General features: G+C 45.3%; 5 protein-coding genes across 7 annotated transcripts; 3 read left to right on the forward strand and 2 right to left on the reverse strand.

Annotated features, from left to right (window-relative positions):
• Positions 1 to 152: 152 nt before the first annotated feature.
• On the reverse strand, positions 153 to 2,978 carry LOC144081970 (leptin receptor overlapping transcript-like 1). 2 transcript variants are annotated; one of them, XM_077608591.1, is made up of 5 exons: positions 2,815 to 2,978; positions 1,920 to 1,995; positions 1,496 to 1,682; positions 1,297 to 1,425; positions 153 to 518 (listed from the first exon to the last, which is right to left on the reverse strand). In XM_077608591.1, exons 1-4 carry the CDS (start codon positions 2,891 to 2,893, stop codon positions 1,309 to 1,311), a joined length of 459 nt encoding a protein of 152 aa, XP_077464717.1. In that variant the 5' UTR covers positions 2,894 to 2,978; the 3' UTR covers positions 153 to 518; positions 1,297 to 1,308. The 2 variants fall into 2 exon arrangements, with proteins under 2 accessions (XP_077464717.1, XP_077464716.1); XM_077608590.1 differs by having other exon boundaries at positions 153 to 1,425; positions 2,815 to 2,977.
• Positions 2,979 to 3,331: 353 nt separating this feature from the next.
• srp72 (signal recognition particle 72) lies at positions 3,332 to 7,903 on the forward strand. 2 transcript variants are annotated; one of them, XM_077608593.1, is made up of 19 exons: positions 3,332 to 3,500; positions 3,918 to 4,038; positions 4,129 to 4,249; positions 4,515 to 4,658; positions 4,719 to 4,833; positions 4,927 to 4,958; positions 5,031 to 5,155; positions 5,437 to 5,494; positions 5,577 to 5,708; positions 5,789 to 5,917; positions 5,978 to 6,050; positions 6,148 to 6,212; positions 6,317 to 6,412; positions 6,487 to 6,590; positions 6,666 to 6,743; positions 6,831 to 6,968; positions 7,048 to 7,085; positions 7,212 to 7,371; positions 7,468 to 7,903. In XM_077608593.1, exons 1-19 carry the CDS (start codon positions 3,401 to 3,403, stop codon positions 7,637 to 7,639), a joined length of 2,001 nt encoding a protein of 666 aa, XP_077464719.1. In that variant the 5' UTR covers positions 3,332 to 3,400; the 3' UTR covers positions 7,640 to 7,903. The 2 variants fall into 2 exon arrangements, with proteins under 2 accessions (XP_077464719.1, XP_077464720.1); XM_077608594.1 differs by having other exon boundaries at positions 4,722 to 4,833.
• Positions 7,904 to 8,224: 321 nt separating this feature from the next.
• On the forward strand, positions 8,225 to 10,256 carry LOC144082530 (snRNA-activating protein complex subunit 1-like). Its single transcript, XM_077609754.1, has 2 exons — positions 8,225 to 8,891; positions 9,658 to 10,256. The coding sequence occupies exons 1-2, from the start codon at positions 8,277 to 8,279 to the stop codon at positions 10,072 to 10,074; spliced, it is 1,032 nt and encodes a 343-aa protein (XP_077465880.1). The 5' UTR covers positions 8,225 to 8,276; the 3' UTR covers positions 10,075 to 10,256.
• A 343-nt stretch (positions 10,257 to 10,599) lies between these two features.
• arl9 (ADP-ribosylation factor-like 9) lies at positions 10,600 to 13,308 on the forward strand. Its single transcript, XM_077610174.1, has 4 exons — positions 10,600 to 11,011; positions 11,423 to 11,585; positions 11,652 to 11,827; positions 12,000 to 13,308. The coding sequence occupies exons 1-4, from the start codon at positions 10,751 to 10,753 to the stop codon at positions 12,171 to 12,173; spliced, it is 774 nt and encodes a 257-aa protein (XP_077466300.1). The 5' UTR covers positions 10,600 to 10,750; the 3' UTR covers positions 12,174 to 13,308.
• A 385-nt stretch (positions 13,309 to 13,693) lies between these two features.
• On the reverse strand, positions 13,694 to 14,923 carry hopx (HOP homeobox). Its single transcript, XM_077610175.1, has 2 exons — positions 14,610 to 14,923; positions 13,694 to 13,950 (listed from the first exon to the last, which is right to left on the reverse strand). Exons 1-2 carry the CDS (start codon positions 14,739 to 14,741, stop codon positions 13,873 to 13,875), a joined length of 210 nt encoding a protein of 69 aa, XP_077466301.1. The 5' UTR covers positions 14,742 to 14,923; the 3' UTR covers positions 13,694 to 13,872.
• Positions 14,924 to 15,141: the final 218 nt, after the last annotated feature.

A 15,141-nucleotide genomic window follows, 5' to 3' on the forward strand; every position in this document is an offset into this window, starting at 1 on the left:
TTACACCACCGCCTGCGGGACAACAGGGGCACTGCGCTCAATGTGGTCAAATGTTTACAAATTTACCACACGCAACTTTTTCTCCTAAACAGGTACTATTTATCGATATAATATAAACAGCAACAAAAAAGGACTGAACGGACCAGAGAAAATGTCGCAAAACTGCATTTATTTAAGAACAAAATAAAAGCTGGTCATCCTGACTGAGAACAGCATCAAACATGAGCTCGTCAATTAAATAAAATAAATATACAACATGACTGACGGTGTGGGAGCAAACTGCTAGTAGTAACAGTAACAATCAGAAAGGTCTAACCTAAGACTTCCCTGCCACTATACAAATTTCATAGCAAATTCTTGTGACATTTCATTTGCTTTTCTTTTTTCCAGCTGTTTTGTGTAATTTTGACCCATCATTAGTAATATGGAACAAAGCATAAAAATGTCAGTAGTTTTTGTTTTTTTTTACACAAAGCTGCCTTCATTTTCAGTCCTTCTGAGTACAATCAATGCCTTCACTGAAGTCAGGTCATGAAAGAAAAAAAAATAAAGATAAGTCACAGGATTGGACGGATGTTGGTGGGGTTGATTGAGAAGGTTTTTCTTTTTTGATCATTCGAGCAACGCAGCAAGGGGGAAAACAGTGCCGGAATGATATGGCACTAGATTTCCCAATAACCTCGGTAGACGTCCAATCCTTTCCCGGTCAGAATGGATTGGACGTCTACCGCCATCAATGGCAGCCAATGAGTTAAAAAGCCTATAGAGAAGTGGTGATTGTATACTCATCAAAATAACACAGGTGTATCGTGTATTAGTATTTCCAAATTTGTCAAATTATTTGAACAATTGATTTCAAGAAAAAAATATAACTAAATTGGGCATTAAAAAGGGGAGTGATATTTATATATACTTGGTATATACTAGAATGTAAAATGGAGAACAAAAAATACAATGATACATTTTTCTTACATTTCCCATCCTTGCGTCATTGAACAACCAAGTGACAATAAAAAGCGCGTTAACCAAAAGACCTTTTCATAGCATTGCCATTTGTTGTTGACGCTAGTTTGGTTCCTAACACTCAAATATCACAACAGATGAGACGGTAGATTTTGGACAACCCAATCACGGGCTTGACGTCAGTTTAACGCGAAGCATTTCGCCATAAAATTAAAAAAGAAAGTATCGCACGGCTTGGGAGTGAGTGGCTACTATAAATAACAACTAGGACCAAATCAGACCTTAGAGAAAGACACTAATAACGATTTAAAAAAAATAAAATAAAATGCTCACAACTCCGCCGGATTACCACTGCTGCCAGCTGAAGTCGTCGTTGGATCCGAAGACGATGAAGAAGCCCATGATGGTCCCGAAGATGACCACGCTGCCCGTGGAGACTAGCGCGCACGACCCCCATGCGATCTGCAAAAAGAAAGTGCATTGAAAGGAGCACGCACGGCTCTCGCGCCCGAACGCCGTCCGCCATACTTACGACTTGGGCCCGCGCAAAGACGACGGGCAGGCCGAAGGCGGAGATGACGATGCCCGTGGTGAGGAAGATGGCCAGCTCTCGGCAGGCGTTGCTGGAGCTGTCGCTTTCGTCCACCACCCGCCGCGAGATGCAGTATGGGATGGGCGAGAGGATGTAGAAGAACAGGAGGAAGAGCGGCCAGTATTTGCTGCACACACACCGGGCAAACCCACCCATGTTAAAACGGGGAGAAGAAAAAAAATCCCATCGCCAAAAAGGCTCCATTCCACCTTTAGGGCCTCTCCAAACCCTCTTTTAAAAGCCTCATACTAGCGAATAATAGTCATATATATGTTCATTCATTCATTTTGTCTCAGACGTTTGAGAACATTTTAAAAGGTCCATTCCTAAATGTCACTTAAGACTAAAAACAAAGTTTCCTTACTCATACACGGGCAGGGCACATCCCAGCATGAGGAACATGAGACCAATGGCCCCCCCGAAGGACAACGTGATGAGAGCTAGAAGACAAAAGACAATTAGGACAGCAGCTAGCAAAGGCATTATAGATTTGATATTTATTTTTTATATACGGTGCTTGCTTGCATGCTTAAAATAGATTCAACATGACAAAGTTAGCACAAGAAGTGCAGTGATTTTAGCCTAAATATTGAAGTGAATGAGCCTTTTGGGAGTACTAAAAAATGCAAATTGATGTTATGTCTTGAAGCCGTGGAAAATGTAGTTTATTGTTACTTTTTCGCCCTTAATACCAATGTGATACTTTTAGAATTTTCTCAATAGAATTAGTTCTTCTTGATGAACCCCTCTAACGACTTTAGACAATATTAATTGCATGTAAGTATACCTGATGTTTTGTCCATAATGTCTCCTGGCTTACCAGACCCATACCATGTGACGAAGCAGCTGATTTCACGTTTGACAATAAGCCAAAAAAACTACTAGACAAAACCCGTCTATTTTCTACCTCCACATATTAGCATCACCTAATTGAATTGACGCCTTGGTTAGCTTTAGCCTCTTAGCGATGGCTACAACAAAAAAGGAGATCGCATCACTTGAGGTCCTCTTTTCGTGAAAAAAAAAATCACAATACCCGACCTCTTGAATGCCAAACAGGTCAAGTTAATCAAGACTTTCTTGGTTTATTTTGATTTATGCCTTTCATTAGCCCTGTGGCTGCACTTCTGCATTAGCAAGCTTTAAATGCGTGCGTGGGGCTTACACGCATTGCGTCAAGCTAACGAAATGGAGGCTGTTTTTCATCATTTGTGCATCTAAAATAGAAGATCAAAAAATAAGAGAGTCACTTGCCGCACCTTTAATCCCAGCCATTTCCCCTGGACAAAGGGTCGTCACTGTAACGCCGGGCCAGATGACAACAGCTCCCCCTCGCATCCGCTAAGGACTGCGTCGGAACCTGGAACGTTTGTCGCCAAACTGATGCTTTCAATGACCCAAGAGAGTGTCGGAATTAAATTAGGCTGAAAGGTTTTATCATTAGGTCACAAAATAGTCTTTGAAAATGCATTTCAAGTTTCAAATATATATATCGTGTTATGTAACGTGCAACACTGGTCTATGGGGGGTATTTTAAAGTGATGTGTTAACCTCTCCAACGCTGCAATAGAGCCCACCGGAGAAGCTTACTGTTGGAGTATGGCTGCCGGTCACTCATGCCGCCTCATACCCTATAACATCTAGCCTCGTCAAGGCCAGAGCCATAGCAAATAAAACGTAATAACCAATATCATATAATCGTCTGCATTAACGCAAACCCTTCCAAATCTAATAATATGCATAAAAGGGTCTAAAATATTTCAGTTAAAGTCTAACCTTCAATGTGAATCCGGAAGTACACGTTTCTATTTCCATCCTTCGACTCGTAGTCCACACTCATCAAAAATGGCGAGCGGTGCTCAGTCCACGGCGTCGCTGTGGACCGACGTCAACCGCTGCGGACAGAACGGGGACTACACGAGAGCCTTGAAAGCTCTACCAAAAAGTTTGTATCCGTCCCGTGGCTTTAACTGGGCATTTTGTTGGCTTTTGGGCTGAGTGCGTACTAACTTGTGGCTACAGTCAGCTGTGTTTCTTAGCTAAGCTACATTTAACTCACAGGGAGGGCTTCGGGCCATTTTTGTCAGTCTAATGTGGATTATTTTCCCCACCTATCTTGTTTTCGCTGAATATGTAATTACCACTAGTATGTTGAAGTTAAAATGATGTTGCATGTGCCTTTTGAAACGTCACAGTCTTCTATTTTGCACCGCCTTCTTATGGTGTGACGTGTCTTTCATACCCGGGATCAGTTTACGGGTCTCGAATGTATTTTCACATCATTCTTTCTGAGAATGTCATTATCGTTTGCTTTGACGAAAAATCTGTCTCCTATTTTTGACTTCAATTCTCCCTGTCGCAGTTTTGCAAGAAAACAGGGAGGATGTGACAGCCCTTCATTGTAAAATAGTGTGCCTTATCCAGAATGGCACCTTCAAGGAGGCTTTAAATGTCATGAACAGTCATGCCAAGGTACTCGGCAGGTAAGTGTGTCGCATCAGTGCATGCATGGGTCGGTTGCAATCCTATTTGGTCCAAGTTTAAACCCTGGACATGTCCCTTTCTTCTTCCAGTGAGGTTGTGTTCGAGAAAGCGTACTGCGAGTACCGTCTGAACCGAGTGGAGAGTTCTCTTAAGACCATCGAAAGCGCTCCTCAGCAGACGGACAAGCTAAAAGAACTCTACGGTCAAGTGGTGAGCCTCGTTGGGCAAAGATGGGTCGTTTACATGATCACTTATGGAAACCTATTTGGATAAAAGTGGACAGTAGGACTGTCAACATTAGATATCGATAACTAGTGTGGACAATTCATCCTGATAGTAAATATTGTCATTTTTATTGGTGTTTCAAAAGAGTGATTATATATTTGGAATGAATCCGAATCAGTCATTTGCAAACATCTGCCTTTCAAAAACAATATCAGTCACCCACAAATATTTTTGATTTCCTTTCGTGCAGTTATACCGACTGGAGCGCTACGACGAGTGCAAGTCAGTCTACACGGATCTGATCCGGAATTCTCAAGATGAGTACGAGGAGGAGCGCAAGACCAACCTGGCGGCGGTCGTGGCCGCCGTGAGCCAATGGGAGAAGGCGCCGATGGTAAGCCATGAAACCGGGTCGGCGTGGCGAGCGCCATTTAAGAGCAACGTCCCGTCTCAGCAGGAAGATTTAGGCTTTCCCGAGTCAACGTACGAGCTGTGCTACAATGCTGCCTGCATGCTGATTGGCCAGGGTCGGCTCAAAGCGGCGTTTGATAAGCTTCGACGAGCTGAAGGTCAGGAACCCGCCCCCCATTTTTATATTTATATAAAATATTCAAACTTTCCAAAAATGTGGTTGTCATTGCCCCAATTTTCTTGTATTTCAGAGCTTTGCAGGTTGTCATTGGCCGATGATTCGGTAAGTGGATCTCTGTCTCCATTACGTTTTCTCATAGCGCTCTTAGCCCACTAATGACGCCGTCTCCCACAGGACATGACCGAAGAGGACATCGAGTCGGAGCTCGCCGTCATCCACTCTCAAATGGCGTACGTCATGCAGTCGCAAGGTCGGACGGACCGAGCGCTCCAGCTCTACAATCAGGTCGTCAAGCTCAAGTAAGCTGCGTCCTAGTTCACGCTTAGCGTGGCTTTCTAACTTGAGCTATGTTAGCCATAAAAGATTTGAACATGGAAAAGTTCACACTTCTTAGTCATTATTTTGAAATGTATTCATTTTTATACTTTCTTTTTCAATGGCTTAAGGCAAAATACCAACAAGCCCTGCTAATAGTACCATTTTATGTCAAATTTGGGACTGACTTCCCAACCTTTTATTTTCACGCCATGATGCATACTTTGTCCTCATCCATAAAATGATCTTGTTTTGCCCCTTTTAGGCCGTCCGACATAGGCCTGCTGGCCGTGACTGCCAACAACATCATTACGATAAACAAGGTGGACTGACTCTATATTTTCAGCTCTTTTTTTGAAAGAGACCTTTGGTATTAAGTAATGTTTGTTTTGTTTTTTTGTGTAGGACCAAAACGTGTTTGATTCCAAGAAAAAGGTGAAACTGACAAGCGCGGAAGGAATCGAGTACAAGCTGGCCAAAAAGCAGATTCGGGCCATCGAGTTTAACACGGCGCTCCTGGCCATGTACACGAACCAGGCGAGTTGGGAGTGCTGCCAGCCAATGATATCTCTGCCTACTCTATCCACATTCCGTAACGTTTTTTGCTGGTTATACAGGCCGAACAATGCAGAAAGCTGTCCTCGGCGCTTAAATCGCAGAATCCGGGTCACCCCCGACCCGTCCTGATCCAGGTGGCCCAACTTTGCCGAGAGAAACAGCACGCCAAGGCCATCGAGTTACTGCAGGTAGGACGGATTTCATTTGGCGCCTGACGCAGCGCTCCTATTTATTTTTGCTCTTTTCAGCATTTTTCAGACCAGCATCCAGAAAGTGCATCAAGCATCAAACTCACAATGGCACAACTTCATTTAATTCAAGGTAGAGCCATTTTTTTTTCGAACAGGTCATTGCTTTGCTATAAAAAGTCACTTTTTAGTTTAATTTTACCACGCATAAACTCATTTTGGGTGTTCAGGTCATGTCACAAAAGCCTGCGATGTCCTGAAGTCCATTGACGAGTTCAAGCACAAAGTGGGCATGGTAAGTGTGGACGTAGTTTTTAATTTTTTTTTTGTAATCCGGACGTGGCCTTAACGGGCAACAGTTTTTGCCACCTACTAAACTGTGCGCGATTGACTGGTTAGGTGTCTGCTCTGGTGTCGATGTACTCGCACGAAGAAGACATTGACGGCGCCATTGACGTCTTTCGGCAAGCGATTGAGAAGTACCAGTCGGACGAGGTTTGTTGCTTTTCGCTTTTGCCCCGTCCGCCCCGCGAGTGGGAGCGTCAACGGCTCACCCGCGTCCTCCGCAGCCGGGATCGACGGCGCACTTGGCTCTGGTACGAGAAGCGGCAAATTTCAAACTCAAGTACGGGCGGAAAAAGGAAGCCATCAGTGACTTGGAGCAACTGTGGAAGTGAGTTGACCTTAAGAGGGCAAATGGGGGAAAAAAGAGGGAAAATGCAACCCTATTTTTTTCTTTTTTACCCAGGCAAAATCCAAAAGATATTCACACGCTGGCGCAGCTCATTTCCGCCTACTCTCTGGTGGACACAGAGAAAGCCAAAGCGTATCCTTCCAAAGCCCATTTTTCTTTTCTATGAGTTTAGCTAAAAAGGCTTTTCTGGTTTTTCCTGAGCGCCCCCCCTACCTCCAGCCTGAGTAAGCACCTCCCTTCGGCCGACACCATGTCCTTCAAGGTGGACGTGGACGAGCTGGAGAACTCGCACGGCGCCACCTACGTCCGGAAAAAGGCCGCCAAAGTCGCGGGAGAAAACCTACCCAAAGAAGAAGGGTAACGTAACAAGACGTTCTTTTTTTGACTCCTCTGTGTGAGGACATTTCCAAATTTTGGGGTGTACTTTCCCCCACAGGCGAGGAGATAGCAAGAAGAAGAAGAAAAAAAAGAAGGGTAAGTTTGCCTCACTATCTCCTTTAGCCTTTGGTTCTCCATTTTACTTTGCTGACTTTAACATATGTTCTTGGTTTCTGATCAAATGAAAAAATGGCCCACCATTCCTCTTGTTCGTCCCCACAGGGAAGCTCCCCAAGAACTGCGACCCGAACGCCACCCCCGACCCAGAGAGGTGGCTGCCCATGAAGGAGCGCTCCTACTACAGGGGCAAGAAGAAGGGCAAGAAGAAGGAGCAGGTGGGCAAAGGCACGCAGGGGGCCACCGTAGGAGCTTCGTCAGAACTGTGAGTGAAAAAAAAAATCTGTCTTTTACCCAAAAGCATTGCCTTCACCAATGGTGTTTGGGATGAGTACATTTTTTTCCTCCCCCTTTCTTCCAGGGATGCCAGCAAGACCGCCAGCAGCCCCCCGACCTCCCCCCGGCCGGGTTCCGCGTCCGGCTCCGCCCCCTCCAACGTGGTGCCGCCGAGACAACAGAAACCGGCGTCCTCCGGGGCCACGCGCAAGAAGGCGCCGCCCAAGAAGAAAAAGGGTGGCAAGGGAGGCTGGTAGCCTTGGAGAAGAAGGATCCATTTCAAGTCCCAAATTTTGGGCTTTATTCTTGGCTCGGTCCTCCTTCTCGTTTTTAAACAGACGAAAACGTCAGCTTCCTTCCACTTTTTGTCTTATTTTGAGCGTACGGGGAACGGCACGAAAAGGACTCCCAGGCGGTTCCAATCAAAGTCGACGTGTTCCTTTCGACCTTCTCGTGTCGTCAGACAAAAATCCTGTCAAATGCTCAAAAGAAACTAAATGCATTTGGTTGGAAAATTTCAATGTCTGTCATTCTGTGATTTCCTTCGAGTACCTCAAAGTGTGTGTTTATGTTTGAAATCGTTCACATTTCCGAAACGATCCGTTTCAGCGACATGGGTGAGAGAAAAAAATAATGGTTGGACAAATTGACATACAGATGAATTAGATTTGTAGTATTTGAGTGACAGTTAGCCAACAACACTTAGTATGAATGATTTCCATATGAGGAAAAGCTCCACTACATCTTCAAGTGTGCTAATAGTGAATTTCTTAGACTTCTGATGGTTTAAAAAAAAATGTAATTGGGCCACGCCCACACCCGTGGCCAATGACTTAAATGCTCATTGGCGTCACTTGCCTCGTTAACTGGCATCAAAGCCACGTTGAGCCGGAGATGCCTCGCACCACCCCCTCGTACGCCGGGCCCTTCTACGATCCTCTGACCGAGGACGCCGAGGTTCTCCTCGGCCGCTTCCAGCAGGGCGACTCCATCCGAGTGGAGCGTTTCGCGGCCCTGTGGAGAGAAGTCCGCTTCCACGAAATCTTCTCGACCATCCCGAGCATGAGCGAGGAGAAGAAATTCTGCCGGGTGGCCATGGCCACGGCCGTCAAGTACTTCCTGCCCCCTTATTGCTACCAGGTTCGGGTAGGCGGCCTGTACTTGATGTACGCCGTCTACTACACGCAGCGCGCCGTACCTCCGCTGCGGCTCCGCCTGGCCCTCCGCGACTGGGACGACGTGCAGCAGTTCTTGCGGGACTCCATCGCCAACGGCCACCTGGACGTGCTTTACGTCTACCGGAAGCTGGTGTGCGCTCGGGCTTTCGAGTACACGGCCATGCCGCATTTGCTTGCCTTCCAGCGATCCAAGAGGAATAAGGGCCAGAAGGTGTGTGCCGGGATGTTGGCCAGAGCCACCGCGGTGCAGGAGCTGCTCTCCAAGGACTACTTGGAGGAGGTCGCCAATGTCCACCACCACTACCACAAGATGAAGAACGAATTGGTCGAGGTCTGTATAAAAAAAACTGGGTGTCAACTTTTTTGTATTAAAGGAATGGATGACTACCCCAAACCAACATCGTGAAAGTCCATTCATTAATAATTTTGGCAAGTGGCTCCTTAGCCGGTAACCGGTCAAATAGTCCCAGATGCTATTTAGTCGGTAACCGGTCAAATAGCCTATATGGCCCCATATGGCTATTTAGCTGGTAAGAATTCTGTGTGGGGTAAATAGTAAGAAACTATGGCTACAGAGCCACTGCCTAAATAAGTCATTAAATCCCTATTCACCTAATGTTAAAATCTATCAATTGGCAATTGGCAATAACACATCAAATTTCAGTAAGATTAGTTGAATGGTTTAGAAAATCCCCTATTCACTCAATGTTAAATAATAGGTTACCGGCTAAATAGCCCCTGGGACTATTTGTCCGGTTACCGGCTAAGGAGCCACTGCCAATAATTTTGTTTTGCCATGAGTCAAATCCCAATATTTTATAATGAATGATTTAAAAATATCCTCTCTTATTTTAGCATCATTGATCTGGATGTTACATTTTAGAAGAAAATGTGCATAAAATCCCCAAAACAATATACTGCAAAAACTTGGACAAAAATTGGTGGCTGAACAAATGCTGTCTATCCCATCTGGCACATCCCTATCTTAGATGACTTAACCCATTGATGTCTCTTGCACCCCTAATATGCATGTTTCATAGATTTATTGCTCTCCATAATATATTGAGCCACTTTAAAATTCTGCTTTCCCAACATAGGTCCGTCTCCAGGCCGGCATGACTCATGCCGATTTTGACTCTCGACTGAAAAACCCTTTGAACGCGTTCCTCGCGTGGCAGCGGAAGACGTTCAACGGAGCCGACGACACCGACGAGAAAGAGGACGAGCCCACCGAAGAGGAGGCTTGTCGTGACCGGGCCGCTCTGCTTGCCTCCATTAAAAAGAGGAGCTATGGCCCGGTGGGTGCCAAATCTCCGGACCCTTGCCAGGAAGTGGCGGCGGAGTCCTCCGCTTGGGGCCCCAACAAGACGGAGAGGCCCCTGTCGCTGAGAGCCCGCACTTGGAACGCTCTCGGGAAGAACCCGGAGAAATCGAACCGGCAGGCGGGGCTCCTGAGCGCCACCGACAAGGAACGGTTGCGACGAAGGAAATCAATTTTGCGCGATAAGGAATAGAAAGCCCACAACACTCGGCTGTTGTTGTATAGTTTTTGTTCATTAAATTGTTAATATATTGGTTATTTCTTTATTGCTTTTGAAACAACGGGCTTTGGCAAATGATCCTATTCAGTGTCGTTGCTACAAATGTATAAGTGTATTTTGTTTGTTCAATTAAACAATTTCTTCATCTTTGAAAATGGATTCCACTTCAATTTTTCAGTTAATGTCTTGTGAAGTTCAATTTTGGCCCGTATTAGCATGAGTATGTTCCATGCCTTGTCTTCCTGTATTAACTTTAAACAAGTTGTATAATCAGGTGGTTGCTCTTGATTTACACTAAAAGACCGAAAATGACTACTTTTGTTTTATTTATACACCTATCCTGTTTCAACGCCAGTTATATTCCTCGCAATATTATATATTGCCTTTGAATTAAAACTATTTTCATTTCAAATCGCGCATTCAAGTATGTGTCCTTTGCTGCCCCCCGCGGCAAGGCCCGGAATCGACATCAACAAACTGTTCCAGACCGGAAAAACGGTGAAGAAGTTCCTCTCACGCTTCCGGTCTAGTAATCCACTTGTTGATGGAGGAAAGCGAGACGAGTTTGTTCACTTAAAGTAAACCGAGAGTGTTTATTTAAACGTTCAGTCGTTTATTGACGCCTCAGATAGTGTGTTGTTGCTGCACGATGGGATTGAAAGAAGCCGGTTTTCTCGGCTTCTTCGCGGCTCTGGCCGGGGGACTGGCCTATGTCGTCTGGAACTACGCAGCGTTCTTCTCTCGAGAGGTCGGTAAAAGTTGCCCGGAAGATAGCGATGGCCACGAAAGACAAAGGCCCGGAAAAGAAAAGACGAAGAAAGAAGACAGCGGTGATGAGGGCGAGCAAAATGTCGCCGTTGACCGCGTTGAGCCGCTTTGCGCCAGCGTCACGGAGCACAAAGTATCCGAGGTAAGCGTGGTTACCGGCGGCCACACTTTGGTGGACGCCTCGCTTCTGTTTCAAAGAAGCAGATTGTTATTTAGCATCGTTACCCTCAACGATGATAACGTTTTCGTGATAAACTTTCTTGTGACACTTTTCAAGCACGTTGGCTGAGAAGTAGCGAGAACCATCTGTTTTTGACAGTCGCTAATAACGAAACACTCAAGTAGTTTAATGATAGAGACGCCGCTTCTAACCAGTAAGAAAATGGCTTAAACCTACTTCAATTCAAATCAAAAACCTTTGCAGAAGGAAAAAATACTTTGATTTGGCAATTATTTCAAGGGTCCGCTAAACAAATGAGTTTCGCCACAGATCATATCTCTGTACGGTACAGCGAATAGTCCGATGAATTCCATTTTGAAACTGTATGTGCAGAAATTGGGGAGCCAAGTGCTGTTTCTGGGTCTGGAGGGAGCCGGCAAGTCCAGTCTGCTGTACTCCATGGCCATCGGCAGCCCGGAGACCGACGCCGAGCCCACGGCGGGCTTCAACGCCGTCTCCGTAAACCGAGAAGACCTGCGCCTGGAGTTCCTGGAGAGTAAGCGAGACCCGAGCGCCCCACTCGGGCGCCCACTTTTTTAAACGCCCGCCCGTTTCCCCTCAGTCGGCGGCAGCGCGGCGCTGAGGCCTTACTGGTCCAAGTACATTTCCAAGGCTCTGCTGCTGGTCTTCGTGGTGGACTCGGCGGCCCCGCAGCTTTTCCCCGAAGCCAAAGCGCAACTGCACTCGGTGCTGACCTCTCACCCCCGCCTGCCTTTGATGGTACTGGCCAACAAGCAGGTAAGAATGGTAGAAATGCTACAAAAAGGCTTGTGGATTCGTCACCCCTTGATGTTTTGTACCAAATGAGTCACATTTTTTGTCTGATGTAGCTACATCAAACGTACAGTGATATATATTTTACTATTATTATAATTTATTTAATATTATTATTATTATTTTGGTCTTGCAGGATCTCGCGGGTGCCTGCGGCATCACCGACCTGGAAGACGCTCTGGCGCTTTCTGAACTGGGCGCCCGGAAGCTGTTGCTCATCGGGACGTGGGTCAAGAAGGGCCAAGAGCAAGTCAGCGCCGGCGTGCTGGATGCCCGAGAACTCATCGCCGAGATGGCCGGCACCAAGTGAACGCCGGTAACTTTTCTTTACGTCATCACTCCCGGGTTCGTTTCGCGCCCCTTTCGCTCCGGTAGACTCGCGATTGTTAAAATTCAACCAAAAATGTGTGTTTTTTTCTGTTTGACTTTTAGAATAATGCCATATATTTCACTGGCGACAGTGCGTTGCTTTGCTTGTCATTTTACAGCTAGTTTTGTAGTGGACAGAAACAAAATGTTTAGACCAGCAATTGTGGAATTGGAGAATTTCACACGGCATTTGCAAAATAATAGTCAGTAATTCATTTCATATTCAGAAGGTGTCAATACATAGAAAAAGGGCTTATATTGCAAAAATCCAACAACTTGATATTGACTTTTCCTCCTGGAAACATTTTTTCCCTGGCAGAATGAGTGTTTTTGTACCCTCAAGCATTTTATTTTCATTTAGGTGTTTTTCCCTCATATGTGAATGGTTCCCTTCTTTCTTAATAAGATGATATATTTTTCTAGCAACTAAATAACATTTTTCAGAGGAATATTTTTTGGGTTACTATTAGTCCAAAGACTCAGTTTTTTTTCAATTTGAGTCATTGTACTTTGTTACCACAGGGCGGCGACAGAGTTCAATATACAGACTTGTAAAGGAAAATCAATTTGAATTTAACTCGAAACTTTTTAATGACGTTAGGAAATGAGAGAGAAGTCCTGCGGGATTATTCTTATTTTTATTATCATTTATTAATACAATTTTACACCAAGGTTAAGTCACTCTATAATAAGTTAAGGGTGTAAATAAAAAAAGCGGCACATAGCTGACAAATTCCTGCCAAGTCTGCCCTGTCCTCGTAGCAACAAACAAAAACAAGGCCCCCTTTGCATCCCTGTTTGCATTTTTGTTTCCTGGAACATCAGGGCATGCTGTGGACATTTTGCAGGCATTGTCACGTTCTTGAACAAGACAAAGCAGCTGGATGCAAAAGTAGTGAGATGAGGAGAGGAAAAAAGTTACTATTTATAATATTGAAATAATTCCTTGTTAAACAGAAGATCAGAATCTGAATTCTCAAATTTTATTTTTTTAAGTCAGAATTTTCTGTCTAGTAATATTTGATATGTATGCGCAGTGAAACTTGACATCACATAAACAGCTTACTTCTTCCTAATGTTTTTTTTATTATTTTTTGGGGGGGGTTATTTTTCATTCCTTTCCCGTTGCGTCATTGATGTCGAAATGACCGTTTGCTCAATCCACCAATGGCGTCCGAGTCGGAAAAGCAGCTGCCAAGACTCATTGTTGTGCACTTTGTTTATCGTCAACGGGCCGCTGCTAGCGAACTGCCATGAGGTCACATCCCTTTTACAGACGGTCGCACAATAGAACGACATCACCTGTTGCTCATTTGTCCCGCCGTCCCCATCGCCATTTGGCCGTCGGACGTCTATCGCCGTCAACTGCACTCGTTTATAAAGTCAAGTTAGAGCCCTTCTGATTCTTGTAATGCGCCTCAGTGGCAGCGAATGCGTTTAAAAGGAAAGACAGAAAACAGCTTTTCATAGCTGAGCTCTTAATTTATTAACAATCATCTAAAGACGCGGCTAATATAGTCGACAGCACACAAGCACCTTCACATTGGGACAATAGCTTCATTGGCCAAAGAGAACATCGGGAGGAAGTCGGTGGGGGGCCTGGAAAGGGGAGGGGGGGTTGGTCCAGATTCATGCCGGCCTCAGTCCAAGACGGAACCCAGCTCGGCCGGAAGCCCCTCGGCCTGGCGCCACTTGGAGTTGCGCTGCTTGAACCATTGCTGCGGAGCGAACACAACATTTAGAAAAGTCGTACAATGAATAGAAGCGCTCGTAAAAAGCTGAACGAACATTCCACGCTGTCCGACAAGACCGACTGGTTTGTTGAGTTCTGCTAGAGGAAAACAATATTTGTTGTCCTATCAGCACAACTTTGTTTTTTATGTCAATATTCCTGTTTTATATAGAGTTGGCATCCCCCAGGCTCCAATAAACTCATTGACGGTGACAGACGTCCAATCCAGATGAAAAAAACCCCCAATTACATACAGTAACACGTGTAATTTCAGGACTGCAAGAGTGAAAAGTACTAATATCCCCACCCCCCAAAAAAATTGAATAACTTACATTTACACAAATTCGCATCCTGTCAATATTTTGACCATGAAAAAAAATGAAGAAAGAAGTCCATAATGAAATAAGACATTTTAAAATATGGCCTATAAACATTGGGACAAAATCGAATTTCTATTCATACAGTTGGGATGTGCCCAAAATAATATTAAAATGTATTTCAATGGTCAAATGTCTAGAATTCTATGAAACATCCTTTATCCAAAGCGCTTATCCTCACGAAGACGGTGGGTATTTGAAAGCAAAAACATCCCCCCCAAATGTTGTATGATCGCGCGATGGCATAACGACAAACGGACAAACTTACCTCCGTCGCCCCCTCAGAGAGTCCAGTCTCCGCGGCAATGAGCGTCAGCGTCCACGGGTCGGGACGCCGATGCTTTTTATAACTTTCCTCCAAAACTTTGGCCTGCTGCTCGGTCAACTTGATGCACTCCATCACTTGGGCTGATCACGCCAACGCCAAAAAAAGAGCGAGAAAACAAAACAAAACCAAAAAAACGTCAGGAAAAGCCGTTCGCAAGCCTGGACGCGGCACCGTGCTCTCGGAGCAGTCCTCGCCGGAAAGTGAACGCTCTCGGCCGGCGTGCGCCGAGTCCGGCCGGGCAGGCAGGTCGGAGCACTCCTCCGGTAGAGGCGGAGCTCTGAGGTGGGCGTGACACTCGCTTGTCCATGTCGCCGTTTCGGTGACAGCTTGTAGTGACGTCACGCCACTGCCAAGGACTGTCGGGTCCAATTTTATTTAAAAAAAAACAAAAACAAAACTTCAGCAACTTTGGCTCATTAGGCGAAACCACGTCGATTGGTCTTTTGAATTAATTTACGGTGTTAAAAGTCGT

The sequence above is a fragment of the Stigmatopora argus genome, chromosome 9 (assembly GCF_051989625.1).
Source record: "Stigmatopora argus isolate UIUO_Sarg chromosome 9, RoL_Sarg_1.0, whole genome shotgun sequence".
Classification (NCBI taxonomy): Eukaryota; Metazoa; Chordata; class Actinopteri; order Syngnathiformes; family Syngnathidae; genus Stigmatopora; species Stigmatopora argus.